Below are 23,737 nucleotides of genomic sequence, written 5' to 3'. Positions count from 1 at the left end.
TGTGAAAGTAATGAGGGGGGTGGAGTAATTTATAAAATTTAACTAAAATATGGTAAATTAATATTGTCCAGTAAATAAAACCAAACAATATATCACACAGAAACTTGATCATGTAAACCATGGCCATATTATAATGCTCATAATCTAATTACTCATCACCAAGTTAAGGTAATAACATAAATTGAAGTTATACAACACAACTAATATGACTTTCAACATTCTTACATATAATAGTGGTTGTTTGTTTTAAGTATTTATTTATACAAAAAATGAAAATCTATATTATGGAATAAAGATTTTTTGCCATCATCAGATGGAAGTACATCAACAATTCCTATTTATCTTTTAGTCTGATCAGGAAAACAAAATGGCTTTAAGCCAGCCAGCCAGCCCACCATCAGTTTCAACAGTTTAATCTGTTATTGATACATTTCCAAAAGTTTTTCCTAAGATCTTAGACTTCAAATTTAGGTTTCCAATATAATCAAATGAATAATAAGTAATAGGGGAAAGAAGGGAAAAGTAGAAAAGAGATCAATCTCAATGGCGGACACCAAGATCCCCTGGAAACTCTTGCTTATATACAGCTGATGGTTTATGATTATTTCTGATGATTTTTTTTAGAATGGATATTATTCATAAGTCTGATCTTAAACAATGATGAAATCCTGCTAAAGTTACACGGATATGTTGATTTCATTTGGAAGTCAATTCTAATAATCCACCTATTGCTCTTGAGATATAATCTAAATTTGATATCATTCATTCTAAAGTTGGTCACATATCTCTTCATACTACAGGTATTTTACAGTAATAATTATATTCATATGTAATGCTATCCACTCAGTGATTGAGATTACAGTAGACTACACTCGCTTTGTGGATATTGACAACTTGGTTATATTAACATACTACATGTAATTTAATTTTAAAGTTATAACTGAAATTTTATGACAGCATGGCACAAAAAATCATCTGGAAACTTTTTAACAGTTTATCGAAAAATTATTACGGAAAATATTAATTCATTGCCTTGACTTCAATTTTCAATGCATTAATTACTCAAAGATTGAAATATGGATTTGTGAGGGGGAAAAAAATCAATAAAAATGAATTATTTTACATAATACCACAAATTTGACAACAATTTTATACAGAGAATCAAATACAGTATAGAAATTCTTGTATTAAATATTAATTATAGCTATCTAGTATGAGTATTTTTGCATTTGTGAGTAGATAATCCGGATTTCAGTTTTCCTGCTCCTTTTTATTTTATTCGCGCCCAATGCGTAAACAAAAATTGGGTCGTGAATGGGGTAGGCCTATTTTGATTATCATTTTAAAATACTTCTTGAGAAAATAAATAAAAAATATTTTACATGTGACTTCTATATATACAAAAGAATACTATTTTGGGTCCATTATATCATAAAAATATTCATTTCAGGTCCGTTATCGACCATTTCGACAATTCAACTCTGACGGCAATGGGGTCGTAAATCGGATATTTTGACAATTATTTCAAAATACTTCTAGTGAAAATTAATTTAAGATATTTTACATATGACCTTTTCAGACACCAAAGAATACCATATTGAGTCCATTCTCTTATGAAAATATCGATTTCGGGTCCATTATCGGCCATTTCTGTAATTCAACTCTGACGACAATCGGGCCGTGAATCGCGAATGATTAAAACATTGATTTAAACTACTTCTCGGTCAAATAAACCACTAATGTTTTGCATATGATACAGTTGAGCATTTCAGAACAAATATTTGGCTCTGTTCTCTGAAAATAATGCTAATTTAAGCCCCATTTCCCAACGTTTCGATAATTTCAAGTCAATTTCAGTAAAGCCTAAATATCCCAACCGATCCACAGGTACTTGGGGTAAGAAATTACATTTGTATATATACTATATAGCCTCGTATTACTATATAAAATAGCGCTCTATTTTATATAGTAATACGAGGCTATATATAGTATATATATACAAATGTAATTTCTTACCCCAAGTACCTGTGAACCGATCCGGGTATCATAGTTCGCAAGATCGTAGCCTGATCGCTTATTAACGACCATATTACGCACAAAATAAGGTTATATGTGTGAAATACATTTGTATTTGAGTATATTTTTGTGTATTTGAGTATATTTGAGTGTATTTGAGCCGCCTAGATAGAGCTTTCCGCTTTTACAACATTCTTTCTAGAAGTTTCGTTTTCGAGGAGTTCCGGTTGTATCGGAGGGTACTGTATAAAAGCCGGCTCTGACAGACTGGAGTCGCGAGTAGAGGTTGTAACCTAAATCGAGACTTTAAAGCAGCAACATCAACATCAACACAAACACTCTGATTTCGGCATCCAAACTGTACAGACAGAAGCGGAGAGACCCTAAGAAAGGTAAATAGTTATGGAAAGATAGATGTGACCACGGTCTTCTCCTTGATCCATCAACTAATCGTTTTAACACAGAGTGTTTGGCAGAGGCTGATAGGTTAGCGACTACAAATTAGTTGGCGACTACAAGCAGGTAGTCGACGGTCAAGTCAGCAACTACAAGGTAGTCGGCGGGCATGTCAACGACCATACTATAAGTAGTGTTGGTGGTCAGCAGCAAACACCAGGGGTTAGGTGGCCGATGAATAATCATGTTCGATTACACATATTGCTAAGTTAGTCACTGAATCCCCGTAGCCGTAAAGTCAGCGGTCACACACAGACCGACGACCAGTAATTATAACTAGCCGTTGTGAGTGGTACGGGACGAGTTATAGTATTAAGATTAAGTGTCAGCGGTCAGACAGACCACTGTATATACACTGTATATATAAAACTTATATTTTATGTGTTATATGTTCTCGTTAAATGTTAAAGGCTACCAAATAGTAGTAATATTTGTATATATTTGCATCTGTAGACTAGTCACTAACCACAAAAATGTCCCTGGACACTCCCTGGTCACTCATTGGGCACACCCAATGTTAGCCCGAGTTTTCTCTGGCCCTGTCACCATGTCTGGTATGTAAGGTAGGTGTTATGTCACACCCGATTTTATTGTTTTTGCATCAAATTCTTAGCGACACCAAACGGTGTCGGATAATTCCACGTTTTCATATAGTAGTGCGCTCTGGCCCTACACCAGACATGGTGACAGGGCCAGAGAAAACTCGGGCTAGATTCAAAATAGAAAAGACTCAAAGTTTGAAAATTTTATACTTAATAAGAAATGTTGATAAAAAACTCTGTGGGTATTTAGTTGGGGCACCATATGTAATAGGAGAGGAAAAAGGCACGGCCAGACCAGGGTTCGAACCCGGGACCTCTAAACACTAACTAGCCCGATACTTTACCAATTGAGCTACCTAATCGCCACTTTCAGCTTATGTAAGGATTTTCATTTCACAACCAATTAATGTTTATGTGTGATTTGATGACTTATATGGTATGTTTTCTGTCACCTTCATCAGACTTTTTTTTTCAACAGACATTTTTTATTCAGCTAACAAAACTTCTTATTTTTACCCAACATCACAATAATTAGCTATAATTAAACTTTATAAACCAAACTCATAAAACTCTACAAATTGTTTACCTTATTATATTCTGAGATTAATGCGAAGTTAGTGATAAGTACATGCCCATTGAGAGTCTTGTTACTAATGTTATTTTATACATAATCAAACATACTTGATATTGTAAACGTTTACTCCTTCTTAATGATTTAAAGAGAGAAAATATGGTGTTCTTAAAAGTACGTCATCAAGCTACTAATAATCACTGGTTTCTGTTTGGAATGATATTCTTCAGTTTTGTTGAAACATTATTTGGAAATATGTTTATATTAAATACAAACAGTGATTGAAAACTGTGCTTGTGAGTTTTTGAAAAGATCTGTTTCATTTGTAAAGGAAGAGTGCAAATGAGGACTGTTTAGTTGTCTGGATGGGACATACCGACAATGTTTAAAGTCAGTTGGCAAAATGTCAAGTGATTATTATACCACTAGGAAAGTTTCACTTGTACTTTTTGGTGAAAATAAATGAAAACATATATAATATTATATCTAAACAGTATTTATTATTATTTTTGCAGGTTATTATTATAGTTGCATCTTAGGTGGCAGACAACGTAAGTGTGCACCAGCTGGTGACAGTCCCTGGATGGAGCTTGGCGGCACAAAACCTCAAACGATGGGAGAAAATGCTCAAGTTGTAAAACAACGACAAAAATGTAATGTATGTATTTGTCTGTGTGAACTACTGACTACTATGGAATCCTGTTGATAATGATAATAGAGACAGAGTTTAGCCGGATTCACTAATTAACTCACCAAATGATGATTCAAAGTCTATAAAATCCTTCCTTGGATTTAGATATAGGAAATTCATCAAAATATGGTCCCAGTTTCATCAATAATCATCATGATCAACTACTAAAATCTCTTGACTAAATTTTTCTATGGGAATTAAGAATCATGCAACTTAAGGGAAAATCCTTAACTTTTCCTTAAAAAGAAAACAAATATGTAATAATATTTTCCAATAATGCTTTCCTATTAAAATTTTTAAATTAGATAATGCTAATAAATAATGTATTATAAAATAAATATTAAATAGTATTTTCAAGTCTGCCATACTTTGAGGAATGGGCCACATTTTTGTACAAACAGTGTCAGTTTAATGTGAAATAAAGGTATTAAAAGCCTTTAAATCCATCTTCCTCTTCAGAGATGATTGGGTTTTGATCATCAACAAGTCTGAAACATTATTAAAAGGAGAAACATGATTTAAAGTTGTGAGAACAGACGGCCTGCCTCGAACCTAGTAATGTACAAGTATCATTTAATGGTATGATACCGCCGTGATGAAGTGGAGGACTGGATATAGCGTTCCATTCATATATATACTCCTTTCTTCATCACTCAAGCAACTTCATTTCTAAACAATTTACATTTTCGACTTCTTCTCCAAAACTGCTGACTCAAATTCAATGTTTGGCAGGAAGTTTCCGTGGCCAAATGTCAACCAAAATTGTGAATGATATGGTCCCGACCCCCAGGGGCCTGAGGGTCAGGCAAAAAAAGGTGAAATTGGGGTTCAAAATTTTTTTTCACTGTCTTTAATATTAATGATGAGTCACTGTCTTCAATAGTGATGATGAGTCACTTTCTTTAATATTAATGATGAGTCACTTTCTTTAATAGTGATGATGAGTCACTGTCTTAAATAGTGATTATGAGTCACCTTTAATATTAATGATGAGTCACCTTCTTTAATAGTGATGATGAGTCACTGTCTTAAATAGTGATTATGAGTCACCTTTAATATTAATGATGAGTCACTGTCTTCAATAGTGATGATGAGTCACTTTCTTTAATATTAATGATGAGTCACTGTCTTTAATATTAATGATGAGTCACCTTCTTTAATAGTGATGATGAGTCACTGTCTTAAATAGTGATTATGAGTCACTTTCTTTAATAGTGATTATGAGTCACTTTCTTTAATAGTGATGATGAGTCACCTTCTTTAATAGTGATGATGAGTCACTGTCTTAAATAGTGATTATGAGTCACCTTCTTTAATAGTGATGATGAGTCACCTTCTTTAATAGTGATGATGAGTCACTGTCTTAAATAGTGATGATGAGTCACTGTCTTAAATAGTGATTATGAGTCACCTTTAATATTAATGATGAGTCACCTTCTTCAATATTGATGATGAGTCACCTTCTTTAATAGTGATGATGAGTCACTGTCTTAAATAGTGATGATGAGTCACCTTCTTTAATAGTGATGATGAGTCACTGTCTTAAATAGTGATGATGAGTCACCTTCTTTAATATTAATGATGAGTCACTGTCTTAAATAGTGATGATGAGTCACCTTCTTTAATATTAATGATGAGTCACTGTCTTTAATAGTGATGAGTCACCTTCTTTAATATTAATGATGAGTCACTGTCTTAAATAGTAAGATGAGTCACCTTCTTTAATAGTGATGATGAGTCACTGTCTTTAATAGTGATGAGTCACCTTCTTTAATATTAATGATGAGTCACTGTCTTAAATAGTGATGATGAGTCACTGTCTTTAATAGTGATGAGTCACCTTCTTTAATATTAATGATGAGTCACCTTCTTTAATAGTGATGATGAGTCACTTTCTTTAATATTAATGATGAGTCACTGTCTTAAATAGTGATGATGAGTCACTGTCTTTAATAGTGATGATGAGTCACCTTCTTTAATAGTGATGATGATATGGTATAATCATATACTCTTCACAGATAGGAAGGTTTGACTCTTAAGGTCCTTAACATAATTGTGAATTTCATGACCCTGGGTCTCACGAATCCCCCAGGGGAAGGGGTAAACTTTACCATAGTTTATATAGAGAAATCACATTTTCACTATCATTTGTTTGATTTCTATTAGAGTTCATTCTAGCTTTGTTAAAATTAGCAGCATTGGATGACAGCTTGATGGTATGTACATGTTGGCCCTGACTGACCCCTTAGACTGAAGGGTGGGGCCAAAAAGGGTAAATTAAATTAACTGAAATATTTCAAAACTCAGGAGATCGTTTAATTAACTTAATTAAGGTCCATGGGCCTCTTGTTAAATTTCATAGTTTGATCAAGCATATTAGAATCCTTGAATGATTTAGCTCTCAAAGCTTATTGTAAGATAAATATTTTGACAGGAATAAATGATGTACTTGTATATACAATTGGCATGCACATCGTATATACCTGTCAAAATATGTATAACAATTTATGTAGAAAAACCACAGTACCCAGGTAATATAGCAATTTTGAATTTTGCTTAAAACTTTCGTACTGACCTACAAGGATTATATAAAAGAATACCTTTCAATACAAATCAAGGTACATTAAATTTACTACAATTGAGCAAAAAGTTAAAAAGAAAAGGAATTGACAAAGCTGGACAGACAAGACATAATTACACATATTTCTTGTAATTATTTACATGCTGTTGCAGACCATCAGATATGAGAGGATGATTTTACATAATATTTGTTAGATGTACATCATTTTCTGTTGTTAATTATTTCTAAAGAAATGAATCAATGATGGACCATCAAACAAAAAACAAAACAAAGCCTACATCATTATCATAATTACTCTTTTTCAGAGATATTTTACATTCCGGAATTCTGATTCACATGTGGAACGGCATAAAGTACAAGGGGAGATAACTCCTTTATCAAACCAACTGGGACAGCAGCACAGAGATTTTATCTCTGCTAGCCTACAGACTCAAATACAGCTAGGCGCTAGTACAAGGACGCAAAAACTTTTACCTACAGGTACGATATAGACCTTTTATCTGAAGTATTACGAGTCCGTACATACAGGTACAATATAGACCTTTTATCTGAAGTATTACGAGTCATTCATACAGGTACGATATAGACCTTTTATCTGAAATATTACCAGTCTGTACCTACAGGTACAATATAGACCTTTTATCTGAAGTATTATGAGTCTATAGCTTTATGTTGATAGTCCATAGGTGACTAAAAAGGAATAAGATATTTGTATTTTGAGTTTTGGTAAAAAAATATCAGCCCCTAGCTACTGTACCCCTACTATATCAACAAGGTGTATTACTTGAAGATCAAACGATACATCGGCTGGGGAATGGACGTAGGCTAATGATTGGTCGACAATTATAGTTGGTATTGTTTACGACAGAGCTGTTAACCAATCTGATTGCCCCTTGCCTCTCTAAAATATACAGACTACGTCCATTCCACAGTCGATGCAATCGTCAGCTATCACGATCGCTTTTGATCCATTTTCTCATCTTTTAATCATTGTCACACAGCAAAAGAATAACATGCATTGATATTTAAGGATTCTAAACCAAGGTACTTTACTGAAGTTTGTGTGCATGTGATACTTTAGTCGGATTAAACTTAAATTCAAAGTGAATCAAAGCTCATCCCCCCATTTTCAACTTTTCGAGTGTTTCACCTTGTTGATATTGTATTAGGAGTAGACTCTAATATTTCTTTCTATAAATGTTAACCAGAAGCAGACACCTGTGATGAATTGTCGAAAAAAAACATCAAAAGTTTGATATTTTCCTATCCATTGTAAAATTCATTTTATTTTGCCGTTTAAAAGAATTTTTTTTTTGTCCTCTGAAGATTCATTGAAAAGAATCATATCCTTAATTATTATTAGTTCTCTGCCAGTGAAACTAGAGGGGACTAAAGTGTTTGTCTCCGTCTGTCCATCCATCTGTCCGTCCATCTGTCCATCTGTCTGTCTGTTGGTTTCCAGATGACAACTTGAGAAAAGATGGATGGATTTAAATGAAACGTTATTTGATGGTGGGTTATGGGGCAATACAGAGTGGGAATGGGTTTAAGGACGAAAGGTCAACCATGAAGGTCAATGTTAAAATAGATATTTTTTCATCAAAGTACCGTATTTGACCTAATAAGGGCGCCTACCCTAATAAGGGCGCCCCTACCTTTTTTCAAGGAAATAAATCTTTGACTGAGTGTCAAAATGGTGTCAAAATGGTGTTCAAAAGTAATAATTCATGTGAAATATTTTGCTACTTTATGTGTTCAATTTTCTTCAACAAATTAAGTAACTGAAACACATGTTTTCGCCACATTTTGTGAATTCCTACAGGCTACAGATGACATGTCAGTGCAAAGAGCACCCAAAACTAAACACACATACAAATAATAACTTACCATCTTTATTTGAAGATAAAGTAAAGACTTCATTCTTGTTGATAAATAACTTTTGTTCAGAACAGAAAGCTAGTAAAAGACATTGTAAATCAATTATTAGGTCAAAGAAAACGATGTCTGATATGATCTGGGAAATCACCTGTTTCTATAAATAGAACACAAAAGAGTTCCATTTGAACATAAATGGTGGAACACACGTTCTCTGGTCTAAAGATCAGCTGGCATGGTTAACAAGTTTACAGGAGTATTCAAGTGATGTTTAAGCTTAATATATGATAATGAATAGATATCTTCATCTGGAATATTTTTATGACTGAATATTTTACCGTTTCCACAACCTTGGGTATTCTGCTATAAGGTATAGTCTGTTTCATAAAACTTCAGAATAACTAATCTTAATAAGGGCGCCCCCACTGTCAATTACCCGCGCCCTGCGCCCTTATTAGGTCAAATACGGTATGAGTTTCCAGATGATAACTTTAGAAAGGATTGATGGATTAGGTTTAAAGATTGAGTTAGGAGTCCAAAGGTCAGCTAAGGTCACTTATGATTACTAGATTAAGCTTTTATTACCATTTTCAGGGCTCTGCATCAAAGATGCGGGAAGCAAAGTTTGTCAGAATATCCCCAGTAGTCAACTGATCTACTTGCATACCAAGTAAAAAACTCAAACACAAAGGTTACTGTCACATTTCACGATCGGCCTCATAAAGCAGTTGAGAAATGATTGTTAAAATGAGATATCTGTTCATTGCTATCAAGGTCTATGTTTCTTAGAAATTTTATTGACGTCGGGAACGAGTGTTGCATGGCATGCAACACTAACTGTAAGCTAAAGCTTGTTCTTACAAATTGTGAAGTTTATTTTTTTCAAAGCTTCCTAAAAGAATATTATGTAATCCGCCTAGGTGTGTTATCCAGTGAATTCGGCCATGTAACATATTTCACGAGTCATCCTCCTCCTATTTCTTTAAATGGCAGTCCTTCATTTGAATAAAGTTTAGGTCTTCAAAATTAAACTTATTGGAAATTATATATTTTATTCCAAGTAGTAAAAGTTACAATCTTTACATTAATAAGGCAGTTTTACTCTAAAGATAAACCAAAGTTCTTCGGGTATTAAGTCCTGAAAATTCTTAATTCAACCTGAAGTATCATTAATTACCGCAAAGAAATGCAATATTTGTAGACGATAAACCTTTTTAGGTCACCTGAGACAAAGTCTCAAGTGAACTATTCTAATCGCCCTTTGTCCGTCGTCGTCCGTCGTCGTCCGTCCGTAAACTTTTTACATTTTCGACTTCTTCTCCAATACCACTGAACAAAATTCAATGAAATTTGGCAGAAAGTTACTATGGCTGAAGGTCAACCAAAATTGTGAATTATATGGTGCCCACCCCCCAGGGGCCTGAGGGGTGGGGCCAAAAAGGGTCAAATTTACTAGAACTTCAAAAATCTTCTTCTCTACTCTCAGATATGGTGGAGTCAAACACTGTTTATTTTTTTTTTATTTTTTATGCACATGGTAGGCTTATTCTTAAAAATACAGTGGAACTTCGTTAACTCGAACTCGGATAACTCGAATACCCCGTTTAACTCGAAGTACCTCGTCGGTCCCGGCCGAATTCTCTCTTTATCTTAGTAAAGAAAACTCGGAAAACTCGAACTCGGAAAACTCGAAGAACTCGGATAATACGAAGTGAATATTTGGTCCCAACAATAAAAATCCTATTTGAAATGATCGAATAACTCGAAGTATAATTTTCGTCGATCGGTGGTAGACGCCGACATTTTTTAAGAGCTAAATTCCGTTTGTAATACTGAACATATCGGCACTACTAACCTACATGCTATTATAAGTGTTTCATAAATTCATAAAAGAAATTGTCGGTTGAATCTTATAACAACATGTCTTGGTGATAAAAAGTACTGCTTTACTTACATCAGGTAATATCCTAAGGCGGTCGCCGATATTAGTACACACGATAGTCAACAACAGTCAACAACTCATCCACCAGTTCGCTGAAGCGGAACTAATCTCTGACACACCGGTAGATCTACCCGGCTGATGTTTTTACAGGTGTAGAGATGAAACAGTCACCGGCGCCTATTAAATCTTTAAACTGCTGAAACTATAGCGTAATTACTGCCAAGGTGTTCAGAGTACAACTGTAACGGTCAGTGCTGTCTATTAAATCGGATAAAACGCCAGCTTCGTTACAGTAACATTTTATATGCACATGCGCAGCCTAACTTCCGGTGCTAATACACATGGAAATGGCGTGGTTATCAATAAAAAGTAAGTAGGCCGATCAAACAGTATTTTATATGTCCAATAAAAGGTAATGGTTCTGTTACGTTTTGCATGCAATCTGTGTTAAACTCAAATGGTTACCGGGTATTTGATTTGACATGAATAACTTGTTATTTTGTCGAATTCCATTTTATCGTTTACCTTTTGCAAACATGACTTGGACATCAGATCGTTCTTGAAGTGACTAAGTGAAAGAAACTTTATCGTGACTGTATATCGGCAAAACTACACCAAATTACAAGTAACATAACGAAACATTACATATATATTTAGATGTATTGACCAGTCTTCACACTAAACTGATGAGCGACAGAGCGAAGTTATAATGGTTATATAATGATGATAAATATTGACCAAATTTTTCACCAAAAATGATAACTCGCTTAATTCGAACACTCGGATAACTCGAAGTTTTTTCTTGGTCCCGTCGACTTTGAGTTAACAAAGTTCCACTGTACTTGAAAATAATCAGTCAAAATTCCAAATCTAAATTTTATGATTGTTGAATATGTTTTAAGCTCGTTAGAACCCAAGCACAGTGAGAGAAAAGAAAGATAGAACAAGAAATGTAAGGAAATAGAAAAAGAAGAAAGTTCTCATTCAGAAAGAGAAAGCAAGAGAGAGGGAAAGGGAAGGGTCAGACTTAAACACTAAAAACATGATCATTTAAACCACTGTAAACACATAATTTCATATTACCACTATGTATGAGATAAAGGTCTATATAAGATCAAAATTATTTATATTACGACAAGTATACCTAGTCTAATTATAGGTTAAGAAAGGTCAAGTTCTACCAAATTTTGCCATTTATTCCATTCAAAAGTAAATTTATTAAAAACTTTCTCTCCTTTGCCCACAGCAATAAACTTCTGCACATTATAGTAATCTTTAACATGGTTAATTAGTGATGAGACTATTAGAGACTTGTGTAAACACCTGGCTTTATATAGATAATGCTTATTAATGAAAGGGTCTTGTGGTGCTTTACCAAAATTGTGAATTGCATGACCCTGGGGTCTCATGTTTGCCCCTGGGGAGGGGGTAAACTTTACTATAGTTTATATAGAGAAATCACATTTTTGACTATTATTTATTGGATTTGTATTGGAATTTATTCTAACCTGGTTAATATTATCAGTGTTGGATAACTGTTTGATAGTATGCATATGTTGGCCCTGACTGACCCCCAGGGGCTGATGGACGGGGCTAAAAAGGGTCAAATTGACTGAAATTTCAAAATCTTATTCTCAATACCTATATAAGATAGGATCAAAAAATTTTCATAGAAGGAATGGTTTTATGGTGTTTTACATAAATTGTGAATTTCATGACCCTGGCAGGGATCACCACAATTTCAAAATGATGGGTGGAGGAAATTTTTTTGACAATTTTTCTGAACATGTACTTTTGTGGATGTCATGCAGCAACGCGGTGCGACGTTTCAAGAAACATCATCAGTTGTGACATAAGAATAGAGATTTAATTATGTTGTTTTATTTATTTCTAATTAGATATGCATTTTAATCATTTGCTCACTCTCTGCCATATATATCTTTTAAATTAAAACAAAATAACAGCTTGTACCATTACTTGAAAAAACTACAAACATACATTCCTCATTTTGACAATCATCAATTTATTTTCACAAAACCATTGCAACCTCAACTCCAACTTGTTGTTCTTCAATATAACAACATTGAATAAAACAAACTCAAATAGCATCTTTTACTGTTATAAATATGATAAACATTCACATCAAGATCATAATGCATTGTCAAGTACTATAAGTTAAAACATTTCAATTATAAATTTAATAAACTGCACTATAATATTATCAGTGAACATATTAATAGCAACTAGCTATGGTACAGCATCTACAAATCAAACTAAATAGCAACTTTTACTGGACATAATATCAGAATGTACAAGAATATATAAAGTATTAAAGCAATGCACAAGCCACAATATAATTTCAATTAAGATGTCAATTCAACACAGTCACTATAATTTTCTCCTGAAAATAGTCTTCATTATGAACAATGGAAGCCAAACACACTTTGTCTCTCCAAATGACATGGAAATTCTGCTGTTGCACAGTCCCTTCCAGAGAGAAACAGCTTTCTTGTTGGGAACTCCCTGGGTAGAAATCATCATCAGAGAGTTCAAAATCCTCTGAGAGAGCCCGTTCCTGCTGGTGGTAATAAATAAATAAATAAATATTTTTGAAAAGCTTGATGAATCTTATTGTGGTCATTACCATATTATAAAAACAAAAACAAAACAAAAAACCAACCAATTTATTATATTTGAACAAATATTTGTATAATCAAATTAGTACATATTAATTGCAAATGTGTACATGCTACATTGTATATACTTGAGGTGCTAATTAACTAATCTTTATTTAATAATGATTAAAGAAAATAAAATACCTAGATAACACTTATCAAATAATAAATACAGAGATTCTGAGATTATTTATATTATTGGACGTTTTGAGATCGTTTTTGGAAGGGAGATCACTCTAATAGTACTTTCTAAAAATAGCACGTGACAAGAAAACCAATGCACGAGATATTCATTAGATTATTATCATTATCTATCAAATCAAATAAGGGTTAATTTTAAGCTTACCTTCGTCATCTTTATACACAATCCGTGCGCATTTCTGTAGCCGTGGCTTGCGCGATGTATGAAAGATTTCAGTCTGTTGGCTGCAGGTGTGGCGATCGCATGTCCTGCACATGGTGTTACAAAAAAGGAGCTGATGCTCCTCTCTTCATAGTGACATTGCCGTGAAGTTTTCAAAAATGAATCCATGCTTCTCAAACATCGGCTTAGGTATTGATATTATCAGTCTGTTTATCCCAGCTCAATATTAATTCTTGTGAAGAAAAAAATCTTGTCGGACCGTCGTTTTTTCCGATGTCGATGATGGTAACATTTTCTTTGATGTCCCGATCGACTGAAACCATACAATCACATCTGTTCCCATGGTCAGAACAGTACACCTTCTACTATTGATTAATTATTACCATCGATAGGTGTGATCAAGAGATCAGTCGACCGTATCAAAACATAACGATGAGGCACCTTACCGAGATCGCAATTCGTCAATTAGGCCTAGTTCACCTGTAAAAACAGGGACCATAGGTAATGAGTATCGGACGCTATAGTAACGGCTCAGTTTTCTGCTTGAAATCGATACAAAAAAGGGGTGGTAGGTAACAATTACATGCGTGGCGGATCGAGTGAATTTGGTTGTGTAAGCGTGGCAGTACCCAGCTAAGGGTGGCGGGCCGCCACATTAAAACAGGCAATGGTGATCACTGCCTGGGGTTTCACATTTGCCCCTTGGAAGAGGGTAAACTTTGCAATAGTTTATATAGGGAATTCATATTTTTGATAATCATTTGTTTTATGTCTATTGGAATTCATTTTAACTTTCTTAAAATTATCAGCAATGGATGACAGCTTAATATGCACATGTTGACCTGACTGACCCCATTAGGACTGATGGGTGGGGCCAAAAAGGGTCAATTTAATTAACTGAAATATTTCAAATCTCAGGTGACCGTTAAGGCCCTTTGGGCCTCTTGTTCTTGTACATTTCGGCATTAATTTTATAACATGTAAACACAAACACTGATATAATCATCATTCGGACTTGGATGTCATCCATAGAATTTGTGCATGTTTCTGATGTTGGAACGAAGAAATGCCCCTTTAAACCTGTCAAAATAAGCAATTTCTGAACTTTGTAATAAATCATGTTCATTTTATGTAAGATTTTTGAATTTGAAAAAAAATTCTTGGAAAACAAAATTCTAGGTCTTGTTTATTTAATCTCGTATGAAATTAGGTAGCTGGTTGTCACAATGATAACACACTTCGCTTCTCAACCAGATGTCAAAAGGTATGGGGTCTGCTCCCCGACCACATGGGTTTCCTCCGGGTACTCCGGTTTCCTCCCAGAGTAACACCCCTCCTACAGTACCACCCCTCCCACAGTAACACCCCTCCCACAGTAACACCCCTCCCACAGTACCACCCCTCCTACAGTACCACCCCTCCCACAGTAACACCCCTCCTACAGTAATACCCCTCCCATAGTAACACCCCTCCCACAGTTACACCCTCCCACAGTAACACCCTCCCACAGTAACACCCTTTCCCACAGTAACACCCCTCCCACAGTAACACCCTCCCACAGTAACACCCCTCCCACAGTACCACCCCTCCTACAGTACCACCCCTCCTACAGTAATACCCCTCCCAGTTACACCCTCCCACAGTAACACCCCTCCCACAGTAACACCCTCCCACAGTACCACCCCTCCCACAGTAACACCCCTCCCACAGTAACACCCCTCCCACAGTACCACCCCTCCTACAGTACCACCCCTCCCACAGTAACACCCCTTTACATAGTAAGACCCTGCCATAGTAACATCCCTACCACAGTAAGTCCCCTCTCACAGTAACACTCCTCCCACAGTAACACCCTCCCACAGTAACACCCTCCCACAGTAACACCCCTTCTACAGTAACACCCCTCCTACAGTAACACCCCTCCCACAGTAACACCCCTCACACAGTAACACCCCTCACACAGTACCACCCCTCACACAGTACCACCCCTCCCCACAGTAACACCCTCCTATAGTACCACCCCTCCCACAGTAACACCCCTCCCACAGTTACACCCCTCCAACAGTAACACCCCTCCCACAGTAACACCCCTCCCACAGTAACACCCTCCCACAGTAACACCCTCCTATAGTACCACCCCTCCCACAGTAACACCCCTCCCACAGTAACACCCTCCTACAGTACCACCCCTCCCACAGTAACACCCCTCCCACAGTAACACCCTCCCACAGTAACACCCCTCCCAAGGTTACACCCCTCCCACGGTAATACCCTCCCACAGTAACACCCCTCCCACAGTAACACCCTCCCACAGTAAGACCCTCCCACAGTAACACCCCTCCCACAGTAACACCCTCCCACAGTAACACCCCTCCCAAGGTTACACCCCTCCCACAGTAACACCCCTCCCACAGTAACACCCTCAGTAACACCCTCCCACAGTAACACCCTCCCACAGTAACACCCCTCCCACAGTAACACCCATCCCACAGTAACACCCCTCCCACAGATTAATATAAATTGGTATAACTGTTTAGCTATGGTTGTAAGATAAATAGAGTTTACATTTTTACAATGAAATGAAAATTCATTAGATCCTGTATGTAATTAGATTTTATGTTGATTTTTGTTTCGCTGATCAGATTGTCAAGGGTTTGCCTCGTGGATGTTCGTTGTAATGCTGCTGTTCATGGTGAGTACAACTCTTTACTAGATACATTGCTAAGCAACAATTGTTTAGAGTTAAAAGTTACAAAACAGAACAATGTTGATAGCCAAACACGATCTAATAGATCCTTTCTGTACATACAAAGATAAAAAGAATTCTGAAGTACTACGCTTTGTTTAACCATTGTTTACGGTGGCGCTGTGGTAGAGATTTGATTCACCGATTAGATGTGTTCTGGTATAGGGTTCACCTGCCCAACTGTTTGGGCGTTCTTAAATGGTGCAAAATAAAGACTAACACTCATTCTTCTGTAATGTTATTAAAAGTAAAGGAAACCATGGTGTAAAATAAAACACATAATTGTTTATTTGTAGGTTTTTTCTCATGTTGCTGCTGCTTTGACAGGGTGTCCATCTCCAGACTACATTTTGCATGAGAATGGATATTGTTGTGGTGTTGTGTCTTGTAATATAAGTAAGTAATTTTTAATCAGGAAAGGGAGGTAACTTCTACACCAGATAGCTCATCTGGCCAGAAGGATACAGTGTACGCTGTCTGTAGATTGTATCGTCCATGCAGCATCTGTTTAACATCAGCTTTTCCTTTTAATATCTTCCCCTCAAAAACCTAAAGGCCTAGAATCATATCATTTAGCTAGTAAGTCCCTAGTAATTTTGGTGCCCAACAAACTTTGTGAAAAGAAATTACCTTGGACACAAGGTCAGAGAGGTCAAATTTATTATGATTAATCAAAAGGCCCACAATTTTAGATATTTTGTTGGTAGGTTCTTGGAATGATGTTTGACAAAGTTTCTAAAAGGAAATGCCCTTGACTCTAAATTTCAAGGTCATATGGGTGAGTTTTGTTAAAACACTCAAATGACTTCTTCTGATAAACTAAAATGCCTAGAGTGAAGACATTTGGCTGGTATAGGTTCCTTGGATGATGCTACACATTTGTAAAAATTAAATCAACTTCACCCAAATATGGTCTTTGTTAAAACAAGTTCTTTCAATTAATTTAAAGGCATTGAATTAGCAAAAAAGTGATGTAGGTCCATTGGGCCTCTTATTATCCCCTCATGACAAGTCGCTGAGGGGATATAGAGATAGGCTTGTATGTAGTAGGTAATCAAACAATGTCTTTACACTACTGATTTTATAGTCCTTACACTACTGATTTCAGTCCTTACACTACTGATTCCAGTCCTTACACTACTGATTTTATAGTCCTTACACTACTGATTCCAGTCCTTACTCTACTGATTCCAGTCCTTACACTACTGATTTCGGTCCTTACACTACTGATTTTAGTCCTTACACTACTGATTTCGGTCCTTACACTACTGATTTCAGTCCTTACACTACTGATTTCAGTCCTTACACTACTGATTTCAGTCCTTACACTACTGATTTTAGTCCTTACACTACTGATTTCGGTCCTTACACTACTGATTTCAGTCCTTACACCACTGATTTCAGTCCTTACACTACTGATTTCAGTCCTTACACTACTGATTTCAGTCCTTACACTACTGATTTTAGTCCTTACACTACTGATTTCAGTCCTTACACTACTGATTTCAGTCCTTACACTACTGATTTTACTGATTTCAGTCCTTACACTTCTGATTTCAGTCCTTACACTACTGATTTTAGTAATGATCCAATTGTCCTTAAACTACATGCAATCATCATCTGTTGTATACTCACGCGTTTCAACTACCTGGGGTCAAAGCTGAGGTCACTCTTTCTATATATAGATCCTCACTCTACCAACATTGTTAATTATATTGGTCTGTTACTTCAAGCTCTTACAACTATATCCCTTGTTATGATATATAGCGGTGTTTTCCTGAGCGACGTTGTGATTAGTTCATTCTTACCATCATTTGTAATCTATTAGTCTAAGTTGTATTATAGAGACGAGATTCATATTGCTTGAGATGCCTCATCAAAATAGTTTTCTTATTCCTTAAAAAAAACCTGGATTTGATATCTCTGAAAAAATTAAAAATCGAACTCAAATTAAAATTCTCACTGAAATAGTTTTCTCAATCCTTGGATTTGATAACAGTCTGAAGAAAAAAAACAACAATTCTCACTGAAATAAATATACAATCAATATGAAAATGAAACAAGACATTCCAGAGGGGTCATAGCACCCATTGAATGATCTTTATTGGTCATATGAGTGAAGTTTTAGAAATATTCCTCTAGTACTTTCTAAGAAATAGTGATAAAAAGGGATGTTTACCGATGGACAATGGTTGACGGATGGATGACTGATGGACATGACAACTGACAACTGACGTAGGGCGATTTGAATAGCCATCTGGTGAACTGAAAATTTATTATTCTATGAAATCGAAACATGATAAATATTGAATGTAAATTCTCACAAAAGGAAAATAGTTTCAAATATATAAAATCAAATGTTTCACACATTTCTTTCCACCGTAGTTAATTATAACACTGTCCATTCTTTTTGTAGATTTCTCGGTGTCAGTGTGCCAAACTGATTATGGCAATGACTCATGTGTCAAATGTCCTGAAGATAGCTTCCTTTGGGACCCAACAACGTCAGAGAGGGTCACTGCATGTGTGAAACCAGAATGTTTGGAAGGTACGTTTTATTAGTCTTCTACAACAAGGTCAGATACATTTATGACATGTATATATAGTGTTACTCTTCAACCACAGCACAATATATATTAATGGAAAAGTTGAAAATACTCATTAGTCACTAAACAGCCTTTAAATGATTTTGATCACCTTATTTTGGAAAATCATCACTTATTTACTGTCATGTTTGCTTCATACATTTTACAATTATTGACTTTAGTTGAGGTGTATACATGAGACTAAACTACCTGATCAAGACTTTGTTCATTGAGGCCGTATGCCGAGGTGATCAAACTCTTGACCAGGTCCATATAGTCTTGTGTACACCAAACATTTTAATAAAATTGTAACATTGTAATATGGCCAACTAAAACAAATAAATAACAAAATCCCAAGGCTCCTGTCCAGATCATGTTGACGAAAGTTTTCAATGTCGGCATGCAGACTGACCATTTGCACTTCAATATTACGGAAATAGTTTTGTTGCACCTGAAGTGTTTTTCCGAGTGTTCAACAAGTCTTTTTTTCTTCAAAATAACTTTGTTAACTCGAACTTGGAAAACTTGAATACCCCGTTTAACTTGAAGTACTTCATCAGTCCCAACCGAATTTGCTCTTTATCCTAGTATAAAAAACTGGAAAAACTCGAAAAAACTTGGATAATTCGAAGTGAAAATTTGTTCCCAGCAATAGAAATTTTATCCCGTCCCGTCCCGTCCCGTCCATCATGTTGTCTGTTTGTTAGTGTTCCAGTATGTTGTTTGTCAGACTTTAATCATGACTTGTGTTCCAGTATGTTGTTTGTCAGACTTAAATCATGACTTGTGTTCCAGTATGTTGTTTGTCAGACTTTAATCATGTCTTGTATTCCATCCTCATTTCTGAGTTAATCACGTACAGGTGTTACACGACCATCAACAGTGAAGTCGACAGAGTTGAATCCGAATGCCTGCCCCCAGTGGTGTCAATGTGACTTAGACGCTAATTACTGTGGGACAGATCCGTGTAGATGTGAACAGAAGACATGTGGATTTGGGTCCATCCTGGAGCAGAATTGTGGGTGTAGACCTAATACACCTAGGTATGCTATTATTATAAGTTATGGTTATCCCCTACCAATCAAAGGTTGTTATCCCCTACCAATCAAATGTTGTTATTCCCCACCAATCAAAGGTTGTTATCCCCTACCAATCAAAGGTTGTTATCCCCTACCAATCAAAGGTTGTTATCCCCTACCAATCAAAGGTTGTTATCCCCTACCAATCAAAGGTTGTTATCCCCTACCAATCAAAGGTTGTTATCACCTACCAATCAAAGGTTGTTATCCCCTACCAATCAAAGGTTGTTATCCCCTACCAATCAAAGGTTGTTATCTCCCACCAATCAAAGGTTGTTATCCCCCACCAATCAAAGGTTGTTATCCCCTACCAATCAAAGGTTGGAAGGGAATATATAGACAGGTTCTGTTAAGGTGTCCCATCATTTGTCCCTCCAGAGAAATGTTTAATTGATATCACTCAGATAAACAAACTCATCAATAAAGTTGTATAGTTGTACTTTTTGCTGTGGAGCAGTTTCATTTCACTATTTCTATGGTGACCATAAATACAAGTTGTCAATATCAGTATTTTTAGATCATTACAAATAATTCCATGTCTAGAGTGTTGACATTTCTTCATTACCATGGAAATCATATTTCGCTACTACAAGGCATTAGCGTAAAATTGGTTTCTCTAATTGTTGGCCCAAGATCGTAGATCATCTGTACGTGCAACTGTTTAGCTGGCAAGTCAGTTGAGGGAAACTCATTGGTCCGAACAGATGGATTGCAGTTTTCTTATATTTTATTTTTTATTTTGATAGAACTTTTGTACATGGTTGTTATTATGTGCATGTATTTTCTAAGAAGGTTATAAGTTTGTGTACATTTTGTAAGAATTCTAATAATTTAACAGCATCACTAGTTGAGGTTTTTGCATATAAACAGTCGGACCAGTGTGTTGTAAACAGTCAGGTCAGTGTGTTGTGAACAGTCAGACCAGTGTATTGTGAACAGTCAGGTCAGTGTGTTGTAAACAGTCAGGTCAGTGTGTTGTGAACAGTCAGACCAGTGTATTGTGAACAGTCAGGTCAGTGTGTTGTGAACAGTTAGGTCAGTGTGTTGTGAACAGTTAGGCCAGTGTGTTGTGAACAGTCAGGTCAGTGTGTTGTGGACAGTCAGGTCAGTGTGTTGTGAACAGTCCGGTCAGTGTGTTGTGGACAGTCAGGTCAGTGTGTTGTAAACAGTTAGGTCAGTGTGTTGTGAACAGTTAGGTCAGTGTGCTTTGAACAGTTAGGTCAGTGTGTTTTGAACAGTTAGGTCAGTGTGTTGTAAACAGTCAGGCCAGTGTGTTGTGAACAGTTAGGCTAGTTTGTTGTAAACAGTTAGGCTAGTGTGTTGTGAACAGTCAGGTCAGTGTGTTGTGGACAGTCAGGTCAGTGTGTTTTGAACAATCAGGTCAGTGTGTTGTGGACAGTCAGGTCAGTGTGTTGTAAACAGTTAGGTCAGTGTGTTGTGAACAGTTAGGTCAGTGTGCTTTGAACAGTTAGGTCAGTGTGTTTTGAACAGTTAGGTCAGTGTGTTGTAAACAGTCAGGCCAGTGTGTTGTGAACAGTTAGGCTAGTTTGTTGTAAACAGTTAGGCTAGTGTGTTGTGAACAGTCAGGTCAGTGTGTTGTGGACAGTCAGGTCAGTGTGTTTTGAACAGTCAGGTTAGTGTGTTGTGGACAGTCAGGTCAGTGTGTTGTAAACAGTTAGGTCAGTGTGTTGTGAACAGTTAGGTCAGTGTGTTGTAAACAGTCAGGTCAGTGTGTTGTAAACAGTTAGGTCAGTGTGTTGTAAACAGTTAGGCCAGTGTGTTGTAAACAGTTAGGTCAGTGTGTTGTAAACAGTTAGGTCAGTGTGTTGTAAACAGTTAGGCCAGTGTGTTGTAAACAGTTAGGTCAGTGTGTTGTGAACAGTCAGGCCAGTGTGTGGTGAACAGTCAGGCCAGTGTGTTGTAAACAGTCAGGTCAGTGTGTTGTGAACAGTCAGGTCAGTGTGTTGTAAACAGTCAGGTCAGTGTGTTGTGAACAGTCAGACCAGTGTGTTGTGAACAGTTAGGTCAGTGTGTTGTGAACAGTTAGGTCAGTGTGTTGTGAACAGTCAGGTCAGTGTGTTGTAAACAGTCAGGTCAGTGTGTTGTGAACAGTCAGGTGAGTGTGTTGTGAACAGTTAGGTGAGTGTGTTGTGAACAGTTAGGTGAGTGTGTTGTGAACAGTCAGGTCAGTGTGTTGTAAACAGTCAGGTCAGTGTGTTGTGAACAGTTAGGTCAGTGTGTTGTGAACAGTCAGGTCAGTGTGTTGTGAACAGTTAGGTCAGTGTGTTGTGAACAGTTAGGTCAGTGTGTTGTGAACAGTTAGGTGAGTGTGTTGTGAACAGTTAGGCCAATGTGTTGTGAACAGTCAGGTCAGTGTGTTGTAAACAGTCAGGTCAGTGTGTTGTGAACAGTCAAGCTGTTGCATTATGGACAGTCAGGCCATGTTGTTGTCTTTACAGTGGCACACGATTTTTCACATCATCTGATAATACCTACAGGTGCAAAACGTAATCAAAAGAAATATTGTAATAATAAGACTATTGTTTCTGTCCCCCTAGGACAACTCCATATATTGTAATAATAAGACTATTGTTTCTGTCCCCCTAGGACAACTCCATATATTGTAACAATAAGACTATTGTTTCAGTCCTAGAACAACTCCAAATATTGTAACAATAAGACTATTGTTTCAGTCCTAGAACAACTCCAAATATTGTAACAATAAGACTATTGTTTCAGTCCTAGAACAACTCCAAATATTGTAACAATAAGACTATTGTTTCAGTCCGAGAACAACTCCAAATATTGTAACAATAAGACTATTGTTTCAGTCCTTGAACAACTCCATATATTGTAATAATAAGACTATTGTTTCAGTCCTAGCACAACTTCATATATTTTAACAATAAGACTATTGTTTCTGTCCTAGAACAACTCCAAATATTGTAACAATAAGACTATTGTTTCAGTCCGAGAACAACTCCAAATATTGTAACAATAAGACTATTGTTTCAGTCCTCCTAGAACAACTCCATATATTGTAATAATAAGACTATTGTTTCAGTCCTCCTAGAACAACTCCATATATTGTAATAATAAGACTATTGTTTCAGTGCTAGAACAACTCCATATATTGTAATAATAAGACTATTGTTTCAGTCGTCCTTGAACAACTCCATATATTGTAATAATAAGACTATTGTTTCAGTCCTCCTAGAACAACTCCATATATTGTAATAATAAGACTATTGTTTCAGTCCTCCTAGAACAACTCCATATATTGTAATAATAAGACTATTGTTTCTGTCCTCCTAGAACAACTCCATATATTGTAATAATAAGACTATTGTTTCAGTCCTTATAGAACAACTCCATATATTGTAATAATAAGACTATTGTTTCAGTCCTAGAACAACTCCATATATTGTAATAATAAGACTATTGTTTCAGTCCTAGAACAACTCCATATATTGTAACAATAAGACTATTGTTTCAGTCCTAGAACAACTCCATCTATTGTAATAATAAGACTATTGTTTCAGTCCTCCTAGAACAACTCCATATGTTGTAATAATAAGACTATTGTTTCAGTTCTAGAACAACTCCATATATTG

At 36.1% G+C, this 23,737-nt stretch overlaps 1 protein-coding gene across 2 annotated transcripts in view; it reads left to right on the top strand.

The window, feature by feature from the left end:
* Nucleotides 1–2,284: 2,284 nt before the first annotated feature.
* The window catches only part of LOC117345196, a 40,960-nt gene continuing 19,507 nt past the window's right edge, over nt 2,285–23,737 (top strand). For both annotated transcript variants that reach the window (XR_004536374.1, XM_033908204.1), the window contains exons 1-7: nt 2,285–2,408; nt 4,101–4,243; nt 7,163–7,337; nt 16,356–16,405; nt 16,756–16,855; nt 18,876–19,007; nt 19,907–20,087. Coding sequence is in view for 1 of the 2 variants with exons in the window: in XM_033908204.1 (XP_033764095.1) it covers nt 4,169–4,243; nt 7,163–7,337; nt 16,356–16,405; nt 16,756–16,855; nt 18,876–19,007; nt 19,907–20,087 (713 nt within the window). In the remaining variant the exon portion in view is untranslated. The remainder of the gene's footprint in view (nt 2,409–4,100; nt 4,244–7,162; nt 7,338–16,355; nt 16,406–16,755; nt 16,856–18,875; nt 19,008–19,906; nt 20,088–23,737) is intronic.

Source organism: Pecten maximus, chromosome 16, assembly GCF_902652985.1.
Source record: "Pecten maximus chromosome 16, xPecMax1.1, whole genome shotgun sequence".
NCBI classification, from domain to species: domain Eukaryota; kingdom Metazoa; phylum Mollusca; class Bivalvia; order Pectinida; family Pectinidae; genus Pecten; species Pecten maximus.
The sequence above is the reverse complement of the archived record's forward strand: the minus strand, read 5'-3'. Positions and strand labels throughout refer to the sequence as shown.